General features: G+C 37.7%; 2 protein-coding genes across 2 annotated transcripts; one reads left to right on the forward strand and one right to left on the reverse strand. All coding sequences in view use genetic code 11, as the record gives it.

The window, feature by feature from the left end:
- Positions 1 to 187: 187 nt before the first annotated feature.
- Positions 188 to 10,540, forward strand: EGR_08653 (Monoacylglycerol lipase ABHD12; the record flags this gene model as incomplete). Its single annotated transcript, XM_024497902.1, has 7 exons — positions 188 to 201; positions 1,147 to 1,343; positions 1,969 to 2,101; positions 6,632 to 6,755; positions 8,708 to 8,790; positions 9,817 to 9,895; positions 10,517 to 10,540. The coding sequence occupies 7 exons, from the start codon at positions 188 to 190 to the stop codon at positions 10,538 to 10,540; spliced, it is 654 nt and encodes a 217-aa protein (XP_024347672.1).
- A 4,263-nt stretch (positions 10,541 to 14,803) lies between these two features.
- On the reverse strand, positions 14,804 to 23,857 carry EGR_08654 (Lysyl oxidase; the record flags this gene model as incomplete). Its single annotated transcript, XM_024497903.1, has 9 exons — positions 14,804 to 14,938; positions 15,337 to 15,431; positions 15,763 to 15,932; positions 16,842 to 16,962; positions 17,293 to 17,433; positions 17,865 to 18,047; positions 20,221 to 20,423; positions 21,399 to 21,612; positions 23,581 to 23,857. 9 exons carry the CDS (start codon positions 23,855 to 23,857, stop codon positions 14,804 to 14,806), a joined length of 1,539 nt encoding a protein of 512 aa, XP_024347673.1.
- Positions 23,858 to 26,114: the final 2,257 nt, after the last annotated feature.

The raw sequence follows: 26,114 nt of genomic DNA on the forward strand, positions 1-26,114 counted from the left end.
GACTCAAGGTGCTACAATAGTTCTCCAAGACAGTCAAGAGGATTCAGCGACCCATTCAAGGCTGATGGACCATTGATGACCAATTAGAGCTACTGTTGTAATCAAACCACTACGTGTTATCATCCTTAAATCAATCATAGTAGAAGAGTAGCTGGAAATGCGCCATAAAACCGATCAGGGTACCAACATGGCGGCAAAATGGTGAAGTTGTCACAAGTTTGTAGTATTTTATCGTAGTAAGCTCTGTTGTATTAACAAAAAATTTCGACAGTAGGGACTACCTAACTTTTACCAAGAAGAATACTCGTTTGCCGATTCTGTAGCAGATTGCAAGAAAGGCCCTGCATAATCCTAACTCCTCCAACATATCCAAAATTTCAAGACATGAGCAAAAGTAAAATTAATTTTTTTAAAATTAATATTTCGTGAGACACAGCAAAAGTTGAAGCAAATGAATATTAAATGTTTTATTTCGTTTCAATGCGGCAGCATACTCGTACCTCACGGCGATTAGTGCGCACTTTTTCGAAATGCTTATAGTCTTCATAGTGCTGCCTATCATTGGGATATGCTATTTTGTGCCCATATTCTGTGCAATATTTCCAAAGGCTGCTATTCCGCTTATATACTTGCACTATCGTGAGTATCGATCCCAATTAAAGTCCTTAATGGGTCATATGATCGTATTATTGCATTTTAAAACCACAACGCGCAGGTTTAGCATTGTGGTGTATGTATGGTGAATTTTATTCTAACATTTTTGCTCTGTACAGTATTGCTTAATAAAAATTTGCTGCAGTTTGATAAAAGCTTTGTAACTACTTTATTGCGTAGTGTTTTGACTCAATTTGTAGTGCAGATCTCTCGAAACCAAAATTTCAGCGACTTCTCTTCGTTCGGAGTTTTGAGTGATGCTGCATCTGATTTTTTTATTAAATCAGACTTTGATGGAACTTTTCTTGGAACATGGCAAGTTCGATTAAAATTTTTGCTTTTTTGGTAACATAAGGCGTACGCTGCCATTTTAGCCCCATAAATTGCATCGTGATCGAAGAAACATATTTGCTTCTTACTATAGCCTGCACACGCTTGATTCCTAATTTAAAATTAAACGACTCGAATGAATGAACACATCTGTCTTTGTAGGCATATTCGACCCAATGCAACAGATGATTTTGTTGGGCAGAGATACGGTGCGGTCAATGCAGGTGATATCAAAGACAGAGCCCCTATTTTCTTATATCTCCACGGCATGGCATTTAATAGGGCTTATCCGCACCGAGTTGAAGTATACAAACTCTTATCTCGCCTCGGATATCACGTCATGACTATTGATTATAGGGGTTGGTTGCTAACCTCCTTTTTTCCAATCATTTAACTCTCGATAGCTCCGACCACTTTAATTTTTTCTAGTTTCTGAAAAGTTAATGCAATAAATGTGTCTTAATATTTTTAGGAAGAAAGCATTTTGACAAAAAATTTACATGGATTATCGCAGATTTGTTTGTTTGGTTATGTATAATTCTGCTAGAGAGGCCTTAACAAAATGCTCCATATGTAAGATGTTGAATTATTTGTAGAGTAGTAAAACACTTATAGTAATAAGTACTGTTTAGTAGGGTTTCGTCGGCCCGATTATTACAAATACGGTCTTTTTAAGTGTTTTAACGAATTTTAACGGAAAAATTGCTATTAAATGGCTACTTACACCTCCTACTTATTTCAAAACTCGGGATAGTTGGAGTCTCGATTTACCAAAACTGCCTATATCAAGATAGAGAATATTGGAAGTAAATGACTTAAACCATGTTGATTATTGGCATCGTCAATTTTGGTTTGCGCTTCTTGACGGTGTGGTTGCATCTTGAGTGCTTTTCTCACACTTGTTATAAACTCTAGATTTGTTTTAACTTAAGGCGTCTCCTATACGTATGCACAAAAACGACTTCTGGTGATGCTTTTCTACAGGTTTTGGAAACTCAGGTGGTTCGCCGCAGGGTGAAGCAGACATTGTCGCAGACGCTATCTCCCTCCTGCGCTACGCCCGTAGTGTGGCACCCCACTCGCCCGTATTTGTCTGGGGCAGCTCTCTTGGAACTGGGTAAGCCTGTCTTCCTTGCGTGTTAAAGCTTTTTCCATTTACCTCGGTGAGAATGGTTAACACACGCGCCCACACTCGAACTCAATGAGTAACTCGTAAATAACCCATTGAAGAGAATGAGTATTGGCTATATCACTTAAATATCACATAGATTAAGAAGTGTTTGAAAATTAGATCCTTTTTTAGATTTGCTATAAAGACCATGGCTTATATGACAAAACAGAATAAGAAGTTTTGTTTAAAAATTAAAAATTTGAGTGTGTAACAAGGAATAAGTTTGTTTAATAGCTTATTGGCTAATGGACCTCTGTGGTAAAACAAAGAGCACAACCTTAAATAAGGAAAATAAATCTTGTGACATTTATAACAGAAGCATATGAAAGGTTAGTGATCCACTACATCAGGCTACTCACACTATTGTTCACTCGGAGTAAGGATGAATAGCGCATTAAATTCAAAGTAATTATACTACAGAAAGTGTTACTTAATAGACAATAGAGAACGCAATGCTGCTGCTTCGACCAATGCACTTGAAAATGCAAGTACATGGGTTTCTGCATTACAATGCAAAACATGTGTGGTTGAAGTAGCTAAAGTATTCATATTAAGATTTCAGTAATCTGATTTAACAGAACCAAAAGTGCCAAGTTTTTATACGTATGAACAGTGAAGAGACGCAAATCCATGAATGTCCCTTCTACGCTGGTGGTGGGAATTACCGGCAGTAGCAGTTGATGGAATCTTATTATATGTGTATTTTTTTCACAAGTTCTAATTTAATCATGACAAAACTTTTGGGATGAACACTTAAAGTCCATTTGTAAGAGTGAAACCAAAAAATTTACGGTTCCCAGTAATTGTGACCACAGATGAAGGAGTTACGAACTGATGCTACTTTTAACATCAAGGATATCAGAGTGAGTTTACCCACGGACATATCATATATTATTGGACCAAATTAATGTGCACTAATTTGTTTTCTCGAAATGGCTTAGCAAGTATGTAACTTAATTTCAATTTTTAGTTTACAAGGAATGACTCATCCCATGCTTTTAATTTCAACCCAAGTGCCCATTTCGCATTTTAACTATACTATCCACTAAAAGACTAATACTTCCTAAAATCTCTTATTGAAAAGGATGTCCATAAACGTTAAAATGATGCTGACACCGCTTTGTATAAATTCGGGTATTTTTATGCAAGAGACGTGGAACTGGTCGCAAACTATGCAATTTAGTGAATGTGATGTGTGCAGTTCTTGTAGCAAGTATTACAATATTTTTAGGCTAATTTAGTGAAAACGACAGTTGGATGCATGCACATTGTTGGTAAGACACTTATAATAGGTTGCTCCATACTGGATATCGAACAAGTTATTTTTGGGTCACAGTTGGCCATGTTTGTATATTTTGAGGCTCCAATCCAAGTAACGCCTAAGTGCTTTAAACAACTTCTTTAAAATGATACTTAATCCGAAGATCTTTCAAAGACATGTTTTTCAATAAGTTTTTACAAGGGAATCCTCTACCAGTGAAAGCTTTCGCATTAACTCATTCAGTGCCTGCTGTTGAGAGGTTTGTATAAGCGATACCGGTGTGGAGTTGTGGTGTAGTTTTCTAAGCAGTCCAGAAATTAGGTTTTTGTCTGTCTAATGGTCCTACTAGAATAAAGACATACTTTGAAATTATTCCCTATCTGCTCTCTGAACTGTCTATTTGAAGCACAGGCTTCAAATGGAGGGAAGTTTTAAATGCAAACATGGATATGCAATTATTGTGTAAGATTGTCAAGTTCCTATTATATCATTGATGTTAATTCTCACTAAAATTTATAACTTTAATTTACCTCGTTTAATAAACTGAAGATCGGTAATTTAATAGGTAGATTTGGACGTGGAAGGGAAAATTGGACGCTGAGGAATCTTAAGAGCTGAAAATCGCATAGCTGCGAGCCCAAGACCTTGCCCACGTATTAAATACACTGAGCGAGGACTTGCCTTTCGTACTTATTTTTATTAAAACCCAGAGAAGCATACCACTACTAAATAAATGACTCAAAATACATATCAGCCTGATTAATCGCGATTACAAAAAGAATAAAGCCTCTAAGTGAATATTTTTCAAAATTGTGTTGATAAATAAAACAGCCCTTCTGAGTTTTCCTGTTTCAAGAATTTGATCGCAGTCCTCTCAGAAAGTGTGCTCCTTAGCCTATACGTGGATTGAGTAGTCTGGTAAAGTTATCATTATTTAAGTTAAGGTGAAGTAAATGCGTGCCATGGCCAGCCAGAATGTTAATAAAACAGAAGTAGAAGACTATAAAGTACAACTTCCGGGTAATATTTTGCCCTTAAATGGACAAATTTAGTTCCCTTGATTTTATTTTTATGACACATACTTATGGACAAAAAATGGGGAGTGTAAAATTATCATTAAAGTCTATAGTTCAGCCTTTAATTTAATCATTGAAAATAAATTTTAACGAGAGGCTAGTCCCTTTCCAATCATTGAACATCCTTTGGAGACAGATGGTTGAACATTAACCCTTCAATAAATAATGCAATAAAAAGTAGCATTGGGGGACATTTATTAGCTTTTTTTCATCTAAATTTCTTACATTAATTAAAGAATGGCTAACCACTAAGCGTAGGTACTTATGGGAACGAAAAGCATGTGTCTCTTTTAATGATTAATGAGGGCAGCAGGATAGGTAAGACAAAGCAACTTCATAATTAAAGATGGGTCGAAAATGACGTAAGTCTTTTAACCTCAGGGATTGCCTGCCTATGGATTAACGATGACAGGATGTTGGCTCAAAAGAGAGAGGGTACTCAAAGCTCTTCAAAATCGGCTTTGCTTTATACCATAAATGGCGGTCACCACACCAGCGAAAAACAATCATATAAGGATTCCGAAATGCTCATCTCAGAGAGAGGCGTGACTGCTATAAATAGCCACCTATGGCAATCCACGACGCACTCTGGATTCCAGAACACCGGACTGAATATTAGGTTATGCTTAAAATTTCCGTCGTTCACCTTTAGTGAGTAGATCCTAAATCCTATCTAGGCTGCAGTAATTTGAAAGTGTGCAGAATCTTGTGCAGTCTGATTTACACCAATTTTGCGCAATTAAAATCCAACTCAAACAAAGCCAAATGCGAGTATTTTAATGCTTTCCATATCGGTACAATACCCTGTTATCCTTGTTGGCGTCTCAATAACAAGGTGATAATAGTGTTTTTAAGAAATGAAACGCTTCTCCAAAAGTAACTTCCACCACAAGTACACTTGATGATATAAAACTGTAAAAGATGATCTACCGTATATTTTTGCTTTTCTCGGAAACTAACTTTTATGTCAGGCTCATAGCAAACCTAAAAAAGCAGAAATTCATACAAAACTACATATCTGCTCCATTTTTACAGCTAAATTTCAAACGAACTGATCTGCATTGCAAGAGTTCATACATTTTTCTGCGATTCTTGGTAAAATAGTCAACTTATTAAAAAGTGAAACCATTCACGGTCCTCTGACGCATTTTATCTATCGAACAACCTTGCAGATGCCCTCTTCGCTTTTGTTTCAACGTTGAAAACCTTTCCTTGCTGGCGTCTGTTACTTCAAATGATATAGCTGAATGCTTCATCAATATTTTATGCAATAAATGTTAGAAAGGGACCTAATAGGAACTCAAATATCATTGAAGTAAACGTAATTAATCCATATTTACTTCAACCACTCTGAGAGCAATCATGTTAACTCGAACTCATAATAAAAGGGAAGTTATTTTGCTGATAATTGACAGATCCAGTACAATCATGTGATGCATTTAGGCGAAAGAGTAAAACTAGTTGCTAGTCAGTAAAACTGCTCATTATTTTTGGGGCATTGGTAGGTTTACATTAATGGAATTTATCGCCAGGAATGGTGTTTTGTCGCAAATTAACTCCCTTACTAAAAATTTTTGAAATTTTTCCGTGGAAATTGATAGTTGTTTTGTTGACACCCATCTGATGCATTCAAATCTGTGAATGTCTGTTTTATTTTCAAGCTCTCTCACTGATATGAATAAGGGATGTGCAGATTTAATCCAAGTAAGCATGTTGCTCCTGTACAGCAAAGCGTGATACATTAATACCTACATAAATTGTAGGACTCTTTATAAAATTTCTGATACAAAGTCTCAGCATTCGCTGAGATAGGTGTGATCTACCGTCAACAGATTAAGGTGCCTGTGTTGAAATCAAAACTGATTTTTTTCCTCTGAAGGCAATGATTGTCACGCGGCCAGTCCTATCATTGTGAATGTTATGTCACAAGAGCGGAGCAAAATACCATGAATAAAACAAATTTTGGCAAACATTACGAATGCGAAAAGTAAAAATGACCTTATCAGAAGACGAGAATTTTCAAACCCGTCAAAAATCAAAATCTTTAACCTCTATCACTTACTGCACTGAGAAACGATATTTCAGCAGAAGAAGTTGTTATGGTTAATAGAGCTCGAAATAATTGTCTTTATTTTTAAGGATTGCAGGATCGATGGTGAGGGTAATCAACGAGACGGGTGGTGTTCGTCCACCGGAGGGAATTGTGCTGGATGCGCCCTTTACCAACATGCTGGCTGCTGCATACCACTCACCGCAGGGCAAGGTAAGTTTGCCCCACTCCCTTCGCAACGGCAATATTTTCACTGTTGCATCGCAGTTTAGTGTATCCTGAATATTCATAAGTATGAAACATCTGAGGGGGTTTTCTACAGTACATATCCTTTTACCGACCGCTGTAAATTGTTCGGCGTGAGGCTCCTAAGACATTCCAACCCTGAAGGATGAGCGAACTGGGAACTTAGCGCCTTGGCTTTAGCATAGCTTGGGAAGTTAATTTACAGAACCTATCAGTCAAGAGGGAGATAAGCAATGAGTGGCATGACACTCTTTGACGTAAATAGCCAAAAAATTGCAGTTTTTGTGAAATGGTCCTACATGCACACGCAATCTGGTCATTTCTTCTAATGTGTAATCGGGACTAAACATTTAAAGTATGGAGAAATGCCTCTCGATTGGTTATTATTGACGGGTCTATTTATTTATCTCACCAAAGATAACGTTTACATAATTAACCGTAGCGACATTAAGATTAATTAGGCTCATTTTAGTAAAGTTAGCTGTCCATGACATGCTCTGATCTAACGTAAAGATTTGCAGGATCTTTAAAGTCCTCAAAACATTAGAATGTCTTTTCCAAACAGTATTTTTAAGCAATAAGTGATACCTTGTGGCATTAACTGGGAATGCTCTGGAGCTGCCGATTCCTAGTAACGGCCATTTGCCCAATCGGAACCCTTTAAAACAGATAAACTACTGGAAAAGTAATAAACCACATTAAATAATCAGATTTGGTGGCGTAGTAATTATTTTCACTTGTCATCTCAGGACCAGAACATGTACAGTTACAAATAATACCTGATTATTGCGTTTTTTTGGGATCTTTGGATGACTTCTGCATGGCTTCCAATGATTTTACCAGGAAATAGAGCTGAACTTCAAAAACGTTTCCAATTTTAGATCATTCAAAGTATGGGAATACTTAACTTCTTCCCATGTGTGCTTATAAAATACTCCAACGCCTATTAGGAAATTACTGCCAGTGGTTAGGTGGTGCAAGGAATTCATAGTCTGTGGTCTAACTCTTGGAAAAAGATGCCTGGAATTAATTTGCTTACTGAAAAACTGTATTTCAAATTACGAATAATGTAGGGCATTTGAACAATTCCAATAGAAAGATCGTTTACTGTTTAATAAAATGCACACTGAACAGTAAAGCGAACCAATGTGTGGGCACACATTTACCGCGGTTCACTTGGGCATACAACATTTATCACCTCCAGCCCTTAGTCACAGTAGTCGGATTTGGTCTACGCAGCCAAAGCATATCTGGGAGGATTTCCTCTCCCCACATATGCTACTGGCAATAGAATGGACTCTGCGATTAACGTACTTCAAAACTTTTTTCAGTTGGTTGGCGACACCTATGCAACATATTTCAATTTGCTTGTTTTAAAATATTAAAATGATGTATCGGAAGTAGCCTATTAAAGCAAAACCCTCTTCTCAATAAAATTGCTTATCATAAAAGCAAAACTTTTGATTGTTCCTGATTCTTTATATCTGTAAAGCACATTTAAAGCTGGCGTTGAACTGATGTGGTGAATTTTTGGCGACTTTCTGGTTTGTATAGCTATGTACAAAAGGTATCCATGGGACAATAAATTTAACATTAAAGAATCGTTGGAGAGAACTTTTTCAAAGTGGATCTGGCTGGATGCATTTTTCATTTCCTTTTGGCTAAGAATGGCGTGCATTGTAATATTCAAGCGTATATTTTGACATTTTGACTAATTTGAATTGTGAAACTACGGAATTGCTGGGAAGGAAGTAAGGGTGGTCTGGATATTAGTGCATTTAGTGCTACCAAATTTTCCTCTATTAGTGAGTTATGTACATCCTACAGAAACATAAAATTTGCGCCACACCACGTGCCAATTAAATAGATCCTACCTCATTAATCAGAACTGTGATTACAGTGGGCTTCTCTTTTTTTAGGTCATGAGAGTTGTTGTGGCTCTGAGGCATCTTCTAAAGCATATCTTCGACTCCTTGAATATCGCCTACGACTCCGAAACAAAGTGAGTCGCTCACCTTAGCGTCAGAGCAACCGAACTGACGTTTTCCATTTTTGAACAAAGCCATATTTTCACTCTAATGAATTGCCCTTTAGACCACGATATTACAGCTGACTGATATAAAAGTCAGTAGCTCACTCCATCTTTCTGGCAAAGCTAATCAAGTATTTATGGACAACCATAAAATTATGGTATTAAGTCCTTATCATGTGACCTAAAAATTACTTGTATTGAAGAGTGTATGCTTGGCAACGTAGGTAATCAAACTGAATCGACTGCAGTCTTTCTGTTGAATCCTGAGAGAAAATCAAAGATGGTGCGAAGTTGAATTTTGAAAACAACATTTTTCATCGAAAGACATCCCAAATTTTATAATTGCTTTGATGAGGATATAGCACTATTGTGGCTGTTGAAAGTGGGAGTGTTACTTACTAGATAATCCCACTTTTAAATTTGTATTTGAATTGGTTTTTTAAAGATATTGGCAGCACGACTTCTTTTAAAACACTGACAACTAAACAGAACCAGACTTATTCTGATTGGGTTTGAATTTTGACCTAAATAAACGCTTCACAGTTTAAGGTGTGTTAATTGTGGAGATTTTAACAGTTTATACTGGAAATGATAATTATAAACCTCAACTTTTCCTCACAGAGATCCTATTTGCATTCCAGACCTACTGATGCTCTGCCTACCAAATGCACAAAATTAGCATTCTTTGCTAATCGACTAACAGTAGGTACAAAAGTATTTCATGATGAGAAGTTATGGTACTGTAAAGTGGCGCCATTCTGTCACTTGACGGGATTGCGCCAGAGTTCAAAACACTCAGGCCAGAAGGAATCAGCCACTTTGGGTGACTTTTTCTTCCAATTAAGTTATGCTGTAGTTAATATGCGACTATCCAATGCGTCGATACATAGGTCCTGCTAATACCAAAAAAGAATAACCAATTAAGTGCTTTAATCCAAATAGATTCTTCCATGTGAATTGCCCCAGAGATATAAATCATGCCTACTTTCTTTTAAGCTTCCAACTGGCGAAATGCCCCATTCTCATTCTACATTCCGCTGACGATGGGGTTGTACCCATTCAACTTGGTCACACGGTATGTTTTTTGCGTCATGCGTCAAGGATCTTTGTTTTGTCTAATAATCTTCTAACCTTTATTAGTTTGATGAAGTCACAATTTCTTAGTTTAGTGGAGATACTCTTTATACGCACGTGAAACGCAAAGGCATTGATATCCACTTTAGGTGGTAGAAAAAAGCAGCAAATGTGTCGCTAAACGATTCTGTGAACGTATCTCTCTGATTAATTGTTTATCCTCTTTCCGTAGTATTGTTTTTTGATCTACTAGTAACTTAATAAATTCACAAAATTTATGAATGAATGCAGAGGAGAATTATGTTCCAACTTCAATTTTTAAGGTTTGCAAATAAACACAGCCGACTTCAACATTCGTCTTTTTGAGTGAAAATGAGGCAATAATAGCAAATAACGCACTTTCTTACGTAAGCTTAACTATCTAGAAGCCTAGAGCCATTCATATTGAATGACATTTTGCGGACGAAAGAAACAAATAAAGTGATAAAATTTTATTTTGTTTTATGAAAGCGAATTGCACCAAACAGTGATAATTGTAAGAAGCATTTTACATTATTGTTATCATCACAAATGGCAACAGGAGATCAGGGCCAATGCTACTTTAATCTCATTTGAAACTTAGCTGTCCAACGTTGACATTTGGTGACAGAAAACCCGATGCAACGTTAGCGTTCGCAATGGATTCAAAATAGCATGTTTTCATATGGTACACGTCAATCACCACAACATGCAAAAAAGGTGAGAATACATGTACGCCCAGATTTTGCTACCTAGTAGTGTGAGAGAATGCAGTTTGGAGACTAGGCCAATTGAAAATACTTAAATGATGATCTCACCCTCCATTAACACAATTGGCAGACCTGTGAGTGTAATAAACACTTTGCTCCTAACACTTATTTAATGAGAATCGTAAAATTTGAGAGTTAGTAATTAGAAATAGTCACTGAAATAGCAGCCCCTTATAGTGATTTTGATGAGGTCTTGTATGCATAGACAGAAAAGTTAACTGGAATGAGCTTGATGATAGTCACGGCGACCTTTTTGCGCTCTACGAGGTCAGTAAGGCGAGATTGATTTTCCTGGCGTTAAACACGCTTAGCGGGCTGCACCTTCAGTTTATAACAAACAAGTTTCATTATCACAGGTGTATGACCTTGTTTTGTACTTCCCTTGCCCACAAATATGTCATTTTATGTTAACCGATATATATACTTTAATGAAAATGGATTTTATGTAGCCATGATTAGTCTAAGATCGCCGACGTTTCGATTTTAATCCTGTTCTATGGGTTTGAAGATCTACAAAACACTGAAGAAGGCCAAAATTGATGTAACATTCAAGAACTTGGGATTCCAAGGCTTCGGCCACGATAGGAACCATGAATATCCTGGTATTCCGCGTCTAATTCGGTAAGTACAAATGGGCAGGTATTTGGACAATCATAAGATGAAAATGATGTGTGAATTTAATGCGAAACTAGAAGTATTTGTCAAATGAGTTAGCACGATTGCGCAAATATAAACAATAAATTATGAGCATGAACGTTCACGTACAATATCAAGCATTCAAGTAAATCTTTGCAGAGTCTTTAACAAATTTATATGCTATGTAGTGAGCTTACTATGATAAAAATGTTTTGCAATGGCAATGGAGTTCGGTAGATAACTATTGAATGAGTCACTTAAACATCAGATTTGAATTAATTCACTGAAAACTATTTGCATCTCTTATTCATCTTTACCTTTTGGTATATTTTCCCATGTTCGGGACGTTGGTACAAGCTTGACCGACATCGTAACTACACTTTTCTAGATTTTGTCGCCCACTGCCAATGGTAGTTGATTTGATCACCCATCATCTTTTGCGAACACTGTAAACGCCTGTCTGATTGTTGGCTGACTAAAATTCCAACAAAATATTGCTTCCTACTTCGCATTGCTTAAAAATTGCGGCTCTGCCAATCCCCCTGCAGTAGTAATTGATGAACCACTTTTTTGGGATCCGTTTCCTTTATTATACACACAAATCCATGTGAGCCCTAATGGACCTTACGAAAATGATCCTCAACCTGTTTCGAAGGCGAGAAGTGGGTTGTACATTGAGCTATACGTGGCTGGATTTAAAATTAAGCAGACAAGTCCATGCACTTACCTTAAGCAGAATCATTTCCTTTAGTTTTAAAGTGAAGGATAGTGCACATTGGAGCATTATGAAGTCAGGGCTGTATGGAGCAAAATTAAGGCCTAATTTGGAAAAAACGTATCCCAAAATTGGGCAGCGCACACATGTTTGGTTTTAATTTAGCTATGAAAAAAATTATGTGCACTTTATTTCATCAATTAAACTTAAATCATTCTAAATAAACCAATTTGAAGGGGTTTTAAAATCCACAAAACAATGTACTATGGTTCCTTTCATACATGGAGGAAGTGGGAAGGAATAGTGTTTGAACTGAATGGATTTCTTGGTTATTAGGATGAGGCAACTGTCTCTTTGACCTAATTAGCCTGTCTTTTCGTCTGCCTTGCAGTGACTTTGTCAACCGTGCGATTTCAATGCCCAAATGAAAGGCTGTTGCGATTCCACGAAACTCATTTATGCGCCATTTATCCCATTCTTTCCTCTACCAGCGTTGCATCAAAGTCTGTTTGCTAAAACATTCGGTCGAAGAGAAAACGAATGTACTAAACCAACCATATTTTATATCAAATGAAGATTTTAGGAGGCGTGTTTTTGGCTCTTGCATTATTTGGGGAGGGAAAGCAGTTGATTCCAAAATTCACCTAATGTTAAATCGGATGGGAGCTGATTAGAGAACGACCACATTTCCTTAAGAGGAGATAAAGATTATGTAAAAAGGTATCTTAAGCGTCTGCTTTGCTTTAAAGGCTCTGCGAAGTACTGGCACATCAGTCCAAACTAATTTAACTTGATCACTCGCTTTTTCATTCGAGTATGTCACACTTCAGAGCAATTTTGAAAGCGCGTGCATGCTTTTTATAGTTAATTACCTATCCTAGTAGAACATTTTTTGATTGTGGCGGAGCTTGTTTAGGGGGTTGATGTCTCCCAGGTGCGATTTAATTAAGAGAAATAAACTATTAAAGGGGGAGGGGAAGTTTTTGTGGAAAGGAGTGTGACAGTGTGGGGTATGCTGGGTTTATCTTACAGAAGAAACAAAATCCGACTTAAACTGCAGAATATTTATTACTTTTTACAGAAACGGCACGTGCAGACATCCGTTCTAATAGTTGATGTAATCCATGGAGCTTATATAAAATTTTTTTAGAAATAATGTTGATAATATCGGTAACTGTCCATTGTACCAGATTTTAGCCAAATCGAATGGTGGATATATGCTTCCGAAATTGAAATCGAAATGGATTCCATCTTTTGATGGTCAACTAGGTCACTAAATACTTGGAGTTGGAAGTTTACCAATACCAGCTAACGCTATTGCAATGCACTGTTTGAAATGAGTTTTGAATTATAGAAGAGGAAAGCCCTGCATTCCTGTCTGCGCTTCAATAGCTGTCACCATGGCAATCTTGCAGTTTATGCCAATCACGTAGGACAGAATATGAAGTTTACTTGCACCACAATATGACGCAAAGCACTGCTAACTTTGTAATATTTTGACGTGGTGACGCACCGTTGACAGTCGCACGAGCCAAAGAATGAGGGTCATTGGGTGCTTCATACTTCATTAAAATTTGGATGTTAAAGATCTAATGGCTTTTAAACTCGTATTTGTCAAAACAAATGATCTGAAACCCAAATAAAAGATTTCCAAAGGTTTAAATGGACTATAATTGAAGGGTAAATAAATGCCGATGACTGTGTCTTCTCATATTTGTAAGTTTAGTCTTGAGGTTAGTGCGTTAGAGCCCCTCCCAAGCCAAGTGGACGGGCTATCTGCACACTGCACGCTAAAAAGTGCCCATTTTAGGTACTCCAATTGACAGATCGCATAAACAAAGGGCAAATGAGCTAGACATCTACGTCCATTTTCTGTGAGCATACATTTAAAATAGGAAAGAAACGCACTTTTGCATTGCTCAGTATATTGAAATAACAGCACATAAAAAGTAAAGAGACGCCCATAGTTAACTGCTCGACTTTAAATACCAGCACAAAGTTTACTTAAATTTTAGTCTGTTCTGGGCCTTTACTGCGTACTTGCCAAAACGCAAGCCTTAATTCTTGAATCACAAATGGAGCGGAGTGAACTGTTTGGATGGTTATTTAGCTTATTGTGGTCAAGAATCTAGTTCAGTATTTGACAACCTTTCTAGAGAGAGTAGATAAAGAAATAAAGAAATTGATGGGCCAGTCATTCGAAAAGTTTATTCGGAAAGAGTGAGAGATATTTAAAACTTCCTATGGAAAAGGTAAATTGCAGTTAAATGACAGAAGGGCTGCACCAACCAGGTACTCTTGATCTTAATCTTCAGCACTTCTGCGCATCGATATGATGAATGTAAAAACTATCATAATCCTTTTAAATATATTTAGGAAAATGCATAGAGATTGGTTTTACACCAGGAGTATGCTGGTGAAGGCATCTATTGGCAATTCCCCTAACGTTTTTACTGACTGTTAAATACGGTAAGCAAGATCCACGAATAAACACAATCTTGGTCTTGTAAAAGTGTGCTTCTTTCAAAGTTATGCATTGTCTGTTGGGCTCACCTACTAGCATGCTTGAGCATTATGCATGTGCAGCCCCACAAATGTTCAAAAAGTGAGATAGTCCACTGTCTTTACTTAAATAATTTAAGTAGCTATTGTGGTGAAGTCAGTGATAAAATGTGAAGCACAGTAGTCAACTAAAAGCATACAATAACTGCTAAGTTTAATCGGCTAGGACTTGGTTTAAAGTAGTCTGTAGAAGTAAGGACGATCCGCTCTACAGAAGTTCAAATGGATGTACTATTTTACAACCATAGAAACGTCCCCAATTGCCACGGTACTGCATCTTACAGGTGACGGCATTATTGAAGTAGTTGCTTTCAGGAACCAAGTAATGCGGGTTGTAGGTAACCTGTGGAGAAAACGATAAAATTCAATTACATATGACTGTTATTTGGCGTGTGCAAATGGTGCTCGGACCCCTTGTAAACAAAAAAGAAAACAAATGCAACGCTCAATATGCATTATTAATAGCTAGTTCGACTCACAACATATTCTATTTTAAGCTAGTAATCAAACGCACTTCATGACTTGCTAGAATGAATATTGTGCAACGGTTATTGATACAGATGAAACTTCTCAGATTGTAATTATGAATAAAAAAGGAGAATTTCGTTATTTACTTATGCTAAGCCGTGTTCTTCTTTGATGATCTATCAAAGGTATATAATTATCTTTATAGTACCGTAGTTTCTGGCAAACTATCAATTACCTTTATTCGTTAAATTAGAGAGGATTTAATTATATCACCTGGTAAGTGTAATCACCGACTGGAAGATCGGTGATATCAACCCACTGGCAATCGTAGTTGAAGAAGTACTCGTCCTGACATCCTGGACTAATACCTAGTGCATAAATACATTCATTTAAGTACATTTTATTTTTTTCTATCCCAAGTAGGTCTAAAAATCATTGCATTAATTCAGTGCAAATTTAATTTAATCTGTTTGTTCATCAATTTATTCGCAGCGAAGGAAAATTCAATAGCTAAAATTTTGTTTTAACAGTACATGGATTTGTAAGCATTAAATCAGACTCTACTTCTCTATTAAATTGGTGCAAAATTTCGTAGCCGACGAATTTGCTTGTTTGGTTCTACATTTAGGATCTAAACCACTCACAAATTCGAATGCCTTAACGTGTGTGCATATGCAAACACTTCATTTACACACCCACCTTGCTTCCCCTTGGTGTCCATTACATTACTGCAGAAGAAATGCTTCGTGACGTTTTTTTCGCAGTGGTTGTCCTCCAGACAGAAGCTCGCCTTGTGCCCGTAGGAGACGAGACGTTCCATTATGTCAATAACCTCGTAACTACCGAACACTTTCATGCTGTGGTAGTGCCTAATGGGGCATAGAAGACGATCGTCTTTCCATAACATTCAAATTGGCGAATATTTAGAATAACGTGTGGAATGCGTTTCCGTCTAAATAAGTTAATCCCCCATACCTAATGCAAAAGATTGATAAGGAGATCAGTCAGACGTTCGTTCTTAGATTCAAATTATAAATATTTTTGCGTAATTATACACTTAGATTTTGATGTCTATTTTACGTAAAGGTGATGTCAGATTTTGGCTCCCATTTTTGTATCAGAGAGATACAAATAAGTTTGCCCAGCTGCTTCACGTGCGAACTAGCATTTGAATAAGTTAAATTACGTATAAACGTGAACAGCATTAGCAGAGGTTGTTTTACTCCTCCAGTGAATATCTTATGGCTTTCTTGCAGGATACTTGCGTCTTGAATTGACAATTAAAAGTCCACTGTGGCATGGCGTTGGTTGTTTTCCGTAGAAATAAGCCAATTTTTCTAACAATTTGGGCACTGAATGACGGGATATATGCCTGTGGGTTCACTAGGTATTTGCGGTATTATTGTAACACAGAACTGAAAACTGATGGAAAACGGGGATGCATTACTGTGTAATCACGTTTATTTTGAGAGGCAAACAGCCTTGAATGCGTACGGTTCAAATAAAATATTGCAATTTCATGCATCACCTACTATGTCACATTTCTTCGGCTAGAAGTTGCATTCTATAGACAAAATATATCAATTACTTTTTGCTCTAGGATCGCAAGCTTGTCAATTTTTAGAATAAATTCATAAAACCTACCCAAAGCTTGGCCGAATGAATGAGTAGTAGTATGGAGATAGGGAAATTAATATTTATGATTGATGTAGAGTGAATAGATTATTCAGGCCTAGTGGATTTGTCCAAGAGGCAATAGAGATAGAAAAATGACTTACGCATGGCACGGGTGCCATTCCCAGTGTTCGGGTATGAGGGCGGGCAGAAAAGGCGCCATCCCGACGTTCTTTGTGATCGAAGAAAAGCGAATCAGAGTTCGTGTATCCCAATAGTATCGCCCTTTTATGGTGAAATGAAATAGTTACATCCTAACCATTCAAGGACCAATAATGCAATTTCAGTCAATTCAAGGCCAATCCGGTCGTATGCCAGAAGATTAAGCAATTTAGTAATGTTGTTTGCTTAAAGGAAATAAGTACAATCAAAGGTTCAAAAGGTGACAAAATCTGCAAGAGGTATGCGTGTTTCTTTTACCCATTTAAAAGTTATTGACTTCAGCCTATTTACGTGGCTGCGTTTCAGGTTATCTGCTAGCTCATCCCATTGTTTAGAAATCTAGCTAGTCCTAATAAAGGGGATCTATTTTGCTTGAATTTTACCGAGACTTACCGGGATTGTTGGCGATGTAGGTGTAGACACTGTCTGGGAAGCAGTGCTCTTCAAGTGCACACTGCAAATGCCACAGTCGAAGTCTTTGAATGTGCACTGAATTCTCCAGTTGCTCAATGTCCGATGTGAGATCCGGTAACTCTGAAGAGGCGAGTTAACAGAGTTAAAAAACAATAAGGTTTGCTGCCTCTTCCCCAGCCAATCTGTCAACTGAACCTCAATTCGACTGTCAAGGTTAAGGGTGTATAGGTGAGCGATCTGATTTACCATCGGTTAGAAAAGCGTTAAATTTACCCGCTTAATAAGACAATTTTTTTCTTCCATTCGCGAATGTACACTAGAAATTCACTATTTAGCTATTCTTTTCTCCATTGCCCACGAACCAAATTAGTCAAAAAAAGCTTTTAATTCAAACATAGATTTTCAATTTGTATTAATCCTAATTATACAGGAAGCTTATTCCATCCATCTATAAATGATCTCAAAGCATTCCTCTCCACTGTTAATCAAAATGATTGGGTGAGACACCAGTATCTACAAAAAATCGTTAGCTGGTGGCTATGACCCCTTACTATCTTGACAGGCAACGGCAACTGCTTTTGTTGATTTGCATTTGACACCGTTCGGGTCCACGTAGTGTTTGCACTGGTCAAGACTGGTCTCGTTGCCAAAGCAATGTCCAATAATGGCCACATGCTTCATTGCAGGAAAGACATCACTCACCAAAGGGATCTGGAAGAGAGCATTTACAAGTGCTTCAATACTGAGAGGCGTATGCGCACCGAGAACGTGTATAGCATATAAGAACGCTAAATAAAACATGCGAAAGGCACACAAAAGAAAAAAGTGGAATCAGAACATAATTAAGAGATTTTTCTTGAAGTATGATCTTTGTCACTTCAGGATACTTATTCTAGGCATTTGCCAAAATAATCAGTTCCTTGTTTTCACAACTTACTATTACTTTTTTCTGCATTGAATGAAGAATTTATTTTATACATCTTCCTTTATATTCGAACGCCTCCCTCTTTTACAATAGATAAGCTGAGCACAGCGAAAAAACAGACATATGGAGGGTATAAACTAGACTAGGGTTGAAGATTATACATGAGATAAAATTCAAGCTTGGTAAAATGTCAAATGTGGGATTGGTAGAGATCATAACAAGGACATAGCCAGGGCTGGCACTGAAGGTTCCAGTGAAATCAGTCTCAGTAAAAAACTGACCAAGCTCTAAATTGAGAGCCCTAAGAGATTGAATGCTTAGATCGAATCTGTCGAAATTGTTTTCGAAACCACAATGCAATTTTCATTTTACAAAAAAAATAATTGACAGAAGCGATAAACTTAGCGTTTCTGTTATCCACAGTAAAAGTTAGGACTCTAACTTTGTAAAGGGCCGACCTTACAACTTACTATCCCGTGGTTAGAGAAACAGTGCATTTTACAGACCAGCACCCAGAGTTTTAAATTGGGTTAAATCTACAGAATGAAAGTAGAAACAGTGTTTTACTTCTTCCTAAACTGTATATCGTCTGAGAAAAATTTAAGCGAGTCTTATAATGCAGTCAACATATATTGGTTGCTTACATTCTTAAAGCAAATGGCAAATGTCGTTTAGTCTACTGGCAAGGCATCTAACTTGATAGCGAAAATGCTGCTTGGAAAACCAAACAATGTCGTGTTCATTAAAATCTTTCTGATGACACCGATTAGGCGAAGGCTCTCGTTCGACATATCAAAAAGTCTTTGAAGCCCTTAAGAGAAAATGCAGCGGTTTATTGCGGTGCCAAAGCAATCCCAGAGCTTAGATGTTTTCAGTCATGCCACTACCTGAAAAATTTGATCGATAAAATCAGATATAATTTCCCCATTGTCAAGGCAGCGGCAGCTTTATTAAATAAATCTAAACTTTTCTTGCGGTGATCGTCAAAATTAGACTGTTTTGGACCTAATTTGATAAATTTGTCACCATAACTAGCTTTCCAGTTCTATCAGGAATAATTTCCACCTTTATCAGCTTGGTATGACGAATTTAGAAAGCATGTCTTTGATAATTTGCCGTTGGGATCGGTACCTGAATGACCAGTAGGCCATGGTAGGAGTTTTTACAGTAATGACGAAAACAGGTTCATTGGCAAAGGTTATAACAAAACGCGGACGCTTCGGAATGGTCTAATAAATATCCGTAAATTCTGCTGACCCGAAGCATCTGGCTAATACTTGACCAAGAGGCAGATGGCTGAGGTTATTACCGTCAGCAATATGCCGCTACTTTTGGTTTATCTGTCAGACTGCTTATTAATTTCAAGAACTAGTTCAGTTAATGTACCTCAAAGCAACTCGTGTGTCTACCATCCTCTCGTCTAATGTCACTTCAAGTTCGCCGGCCTACGATTGCGTCTCTTGTGTCATAGCAAATTAAAGCAGAAGTCAAAAGCCACATTTAGACCGCTTTTTGAGCAGTTTGTTGACTACGATTTGAGTGCCGCGACAATATATTGCATAGAAATGAGCTATCATGTGCTCAACAATTTTTACGGCTTCAGAATTTGTAAAATGATGCGTAAATTAAAATATTATAGACCGCATAAGGTTTCAAATCCATCAAAGAAGTTGTACTTATTTTATGACCATAATTCAAGGTCTCGCAGTTAAATAAAACCTAATTTTAGATCTGTCCGAGATATAAATGCAGCTTATGGTTTACCACCAGAACCTTTTAATACTGCAAAAATGTCTTGTATAGTTCTTATTTTGAGCAAAATAATTCTTTGCAATATTACTGGAGGAAGGCCTGAATTACCGTGGAGGGTGAGATGGAATCCTACCTCAACAGGGTGCGACTGTGATAAACACCAACAGATTTACTATTTATTCTTGATTACCTACAATTACAGTGGCCCCGGAAAATAAGACCAAACAGACTCGCCTCTGCAATGCGTCCACCGATACCAGAGTTAGTTTGTTTGCAAGCGACGATTGCGTCCATTGTGGTGAAGTCGTCTGGACAGAGGGCTCCAGCCTCGCCGTCTTTCGGTTGAATGATGAGAATCTGCGCGTCATCCACTGCTTGCGTGGTGTTTAGTTCCTTCACCTGGTATAAACCACTCGTGCCTCTGTTCTTTAGCCTGAATGAAACCTACAACAAGTTGCCGCTTTGAGCTGGATGGCATTGACTTTCCATTTTTTTATTATATAAATAATACCATCCAATTCCCCGTTATTAGGTAATCTAAGAATGCGGATACAACATCCCGGGAAAGTCCGAGAACTGCATTTCAAGCTATTGTCTTCCCTAATATAATGCAGCGCTTAATGTAATGTAATCACGCAATTACTTAAATTCAAACAAAAATATGCCTAAAGAATAGGGGTTCCTAACAAACATAAAAAACCAACATTCAAAAGGCATAAACGGGCCTTCATAACTTCAAGCTGTACACCTGCTGTTCAAATATCCATCTTGATAACTTTCCATAATTACTGACATGTCTCAACAACAAAAAATAAATCTACTTCGCATCACCTGTGGTTTACTGATGGTGTATTAAGGGGCAAAACATTATGCAAATGTGGACCAACCTGCACTTGAATGCGTTTGAGGGGTAATAATTTGATTTTACTAAGCACCCTAAAGTGTGTTATGCAAATCGGTTCAAAATCAGAATTCGCCAAAGTTCGTGTGTCTTCCACTGCGAAAATTGAAATTATGTTAAAAATCAAGCATGACTGTCAATCCTAGACTAAAACGGCAAAATTCTTGTCAGTGCAATTAAGGTATTAGAAACGATAGATGAAGCTAATAAAACTAAAAGAAAATAATAATAAGAAACGGAAAATTAATAAGACATATCTTTATTGGTTAATAACTGCATTTAGTTTAAATTTATAAGCCATCTTAATGAAAAAGGATAGGTAAGAAACCTATCACAATAATAGTTAAAGCATCTGAAAAGGAACATTGGGAAGAAGAGGCTTCCACATCAATTGAGACAGCTTTTTCTATTTTAATGAATAAAACGCTGATTTTGGCGAATTTGAGTTTAATCAAGTTGGTTGAAACCTCAAAAGTACATGAGTAGTAGAAGAACATACATCCTCACCAACCCACCTTGGCGAGCTTTTCGAGCTCCTCCCTGGTGTAGTCCAGCCGGAGGGGATTCCAAGAGATTTTGGCGCGTGGACTGGTGTCCTGTGCGCACTGCACGCCCGCGTCCTCGTGCTCCGCGCAGTCGTGACGCGCCCAGCCGTCGAATTTGCAGTCAATCAGACGTGTCTCATTCCCGAGGCACCGCACGTTGTCCATAAAGTAGTTACCTGACACATTGCAATCGCCTGTTAGTTTCTGTTTTATTTAACGTCGTAATGCTACACGGATATCCCCACGCACTTCCAACGTTTGACCCCTTCTCACAATGCATTGTCCCAAGTCTTTTGACCTCGATCGAAGGCTTCACCGTTGTAAGTCAGTGATAGCAACATTTATATTCCGTTTAGAGGCAGGGGGTGAATTAATTTGGTATTTTGAGTATTTGCTATAGCAGACACCAAAGCCTCCCTTCCTCACTTTTGATTTAGACGTTCCTTGTGATCTGAGTGACCTCAATATTCTCAGTTGCATCCCACATAGGAAATGCTAACACTGTCTTTCTCTGTCGCTGGTTTACATAAAGTCCTATTATATGTTGACCCTTTATAATGATCCAGTCTTACGATCTGCCGTTAATCAGAAGGGGAGCCTAGAGCATGTGACCTTTTTGTGAATGCCCACGAAGCGTCCCAGAGACCTTCCCCAAGTTGAATTCCATACCGATCTCTAGGACTTGTAATTAAAAAAGGAATTTAGTCCTATGTTAGATGAATGTATAGTCAAAAACTGTGCTTTTTCATAAACTGCTAATGGATTTCTTCAAAATGTGGGATTATATCACCAGTTTCCTGAACGAAAAGACGACTAATGTAATTTGGTGAATTAATGCATTATCAACGGACCTTAGTACTTTTGACAAATTAACAAGACAGTAATGGAAAAAACATGTAAACTTAAGGGACTGTCAATGATTTTTACATTGGCCACTGAGCATCAATAAAAGTTATGAAATTGCAGGAACATTACGGCGGCATTATATACGTACGCTTTACCGGAGTCGCTTGGATTATTAGCAGTAAAGCACCAAATTTTTAATGACTGTCTCAAAGAAGGGTGCGTGTAAATATGCTTTAGCGCAACGACAAATAGCTACTACCTTAATTTTTCGGCCACGAACAAATCTGAGTAGCTTATTGCCAGTCCCTCGAGACCAGCGGTGTATCTGGTGTTTTGTTAATACCTCCGGGTCGAATAATTTGGAACATTGAGTAGTGGGCATAAAATAACCCATTTTAATTGCTTTTTGAAAGATCTTTTGCAAAAAACAATAATTGGAGTGCATTGAGCTTATTTTGAAAAGGTGATTTATGTTTAAGAACTTGATATTTTACAGCACTTAACCAAAAAAGAACTGATTCCAAGTTGTACCATACATTATTATCAAAAAACTTTCATTAATTTATAAAGGATATAAACTAAGGACAGAAAAAAGCACTTTTTGTAAATTTGGACCCAGAGGCCTCATGATTTGACAGCTGCATTCTTGACCTGCGTCACATTACCCCCTATGGTTTTAGTATCCTGATACTCAAATGGAAAGCTACCCAATGCCATAATTTTAAAATACTAAAGAGTCACCCTAAAGAACATTAAATTTTGAATATGTCCTCTGGAATAATCAGTATGAACACTCCCGCTTCGTTCATGCCCAATGCCTGAATCACTAAATGTTCAGTTTGTCTACATGCCTTTCAACGAAAAGAAAGCATGTCTTAAGAGTAGTGAGTCCTAGCGCTGAAAAGATAGTCACTCGAAATATAGGGTGATCACTCCCTTTCAATTCTTGCATGGAGACCTATTAAATCTTCACCTGCAGCAGGATTATGGCGTAAAAAGATCAGAGTTTGCACAATGCCTGATATATATAATTGAATTAAATATCTAGCCCCTTATATATGACCACCAATCAAAAAGGTGTGATCATATTTACAATTTCTTTTTTTTACTACGTTGTCATCTAGATTATTTTGCAGCCATTATTCATTGACTTGAGTCAGTATTGCTGCGCCACTTCATACCTAAACCCTAGAAAGCTTTTCAGTGAAATCTGAAAGGTATGCATCATTACCTAAAACCGTCAAGAAAGGGAAGCCGAGAAGGGGGAAGAGAGACAAGGAGCATTAGCTGGTACTTACGTCCACTAACAGAATGAAATTTGTTGCGCTTGAGAGCACGCACAGCAAAGCCTAGTCCGAGTTGGCGGCAGACCACGTTTGCCTCACGGATGGACCAGTTATCGTCGCAGACGCGGCCCCACGCGTAGCCGCGATACACCGCCACTGTACCTGAGGCAAAGTTGTCTCCGTCCAGGAGTTTCAGATCGCCATCCACCGGCTTCTTGATCGCGCCCGCCGACACATCTACTAAGGTTGTCGCCGACAGCAGCAACAGTAGTGACAGGATAGCGTTCATTGTATCAGTTAACCAGTGCCTACCACTTCGAGGTCGGCGCCTTTTATAGCGCTTTCTGCCTATGCTAATTGATAGTCCGAGGTGGTGATTATTATTCTGCTGAATGGTGTGGCAATATAATCTTATTCTACTATTTTGGCATTAATCCAGCGGTTCAAAATGTACAGAGGGTGAATGTGCAGACAACAAGCTACTGGATTTGGCTTCAAAAGGGCCAATTCACATTTCTAAATTACTTGATTCAATTTGATTAAATGTGAATAATCGTACCCGGAGCATTAAAACAAAAAATAAAAGAACTTGTTCATCCTTTAAGGAATAAGCTAATTGCGAAGTAAAACAAGTTGGCGATGGTGCGATCAGCTACCCAATTAAAATTGAATTTCTTGAGGCAGTTGGGATTGAAGGTACGAAATTACCACCGATCTCTAGTCTAATTACAAATGAGCACACCTAGGGATGCTTGATACAATTTAGACTTATGCAATTAAAGTGAGGGAGGTCGCAATTTTTAAGTTAATTCTAGTCAAGTGTTCGGTTAAGCTCTTCCAGCGCGCTTTGAGTTTAGTGGCCTACATTATGCAAACACATCACCAGTCGGATTTGCATATTGCAGTTGTGCCGATGATCGTATAAGTTTATATAAATTGATGATATAATGCGTCCTTTGTAAATAAGCCCTGAAGACATATGATTTGGATTCTTTCGAGCAATACAGGCAACGCCTACCAGTTCATTGTGTTAATCATTATTTTTGGATCAAATAGATAGCAAAAAACATTTATTTTACTTTGTGTGAGTAGATAGAGTGGATTTAAGTTTGATTGTTAAAAGGAGTAGACTTGAAGATATAGGAAGGTTTCTACCCACAACCTCACTTTGATAAAACGATATTTTCGTCCCACAAACATTGGTAGCATTTCGCAACAAATACACGAGTTTCAGCCTTACTAAACTTATGGCCAAGAAAAGGTAAGGTTACTCACCTTTTTAAGGGGTAGAGAGTATCAGGACAAAAAACATACAGATTAAGATTGTTTTTAAACCAGTATGCGTACGCCAAAACAAAATTCGACATTTGATTCATTAATTCCTCCCAGTACGCCATGTGCCACCTCAAGTAAATGTGATCGGAAACGTCCTGATAAAATACAGAGTGTGAACCGGTCCCTTAACCACCGTTCCACATCCTTTTGACCAATTTCATTTTCATGCATTTGTAATTGGTAATTTAAAAAGTTTCTTCTATAATCCCTTCTCTGCGCATCTAAACAATCCTAGGCAGTGGTAGATCACTTATTTGGAACACCTATTTGCGGGTTTGATACATCCGTCAATGGTAAAATTTTCAAAGCAAAAGTTTTTTGGAAATTCGGATTAGTAATCGCTTGAAACTGTGATGCTTGTAGGTCTCTCTGCTGGTGACGTACCAATTTCACTTGATTCTGAGAACTTTACTAACGAACCTTGTACCAAGTACAACAGTTACAGTGGAGCAGACTGGCTAATGATATGGGTAAGATGAAAATACAAATAAATATGTCGATATAATACTTTACTCGAATTTATAGGGGTCTGAAAAGTGAACGTGATTGTCTGTATGCATTGCGAAACACAGATATGTGTCTACCTACCAGTACTTCCCATCATCTTTCTTGCTACTTTTCTCTTATTCTGGGGCCTCGCATTATAAATTCCCGCATTGGTCTTGGTTTCAAATACGCAGAAACTTGTCAGCAAAATATTGCGGCATCTGAAAAATGTGCAGCAGCAGAACGGGCTACCACGTAATGGTTTACGTGGTGTAATTCTAGCAACAGATCCCTTAAGGATGGATTCAACACCTTTAGAACAACTCTCAATTTATGCACTGATTTGAGATTATAGTATTAGGAACTTAGCCTTTGGTGATGCTTAGCGTAGACGATGAAGATATGGGTATATTCCCAAATCAAATAGGAAGGGAAAATCCTAAAAGCATGCATGAACAGACAAAAGCGCCTCCAAAATCTATCTAGCAATTCTTTCAAGCACTAAAAGGGGTAATTTTGTTCATCCCCCTTTCTTAAGATTATACATTTGCATACGAAACAAAAGCTGGGATGGAAATTTAGGCGAGTAGATGTTGTACTTTCAGGAAAAAAGGCACTGCCGAACCAAATCCCGTTTTCAAGAGTTATGAATGGTAGTGGCGATCATTTACAAGCGATAAGACTATTTTAAGAATCCTTCCAGGATTAAATAATTTTTAATATAA

This window comes from Echinococcus granulosus, assembly GCF_000524195.1.
Source record: "Echinococcus granulosus chromosome Unknown EG_S00114, whole genome shotgun sequence".
Lineage (NCBI taxonomy): Eukaryota > Metazoa > Platyhelminthes > Cestoda > Cyclophyllidea > Taeniidae > Echinococcus > Echinococcus granulosus.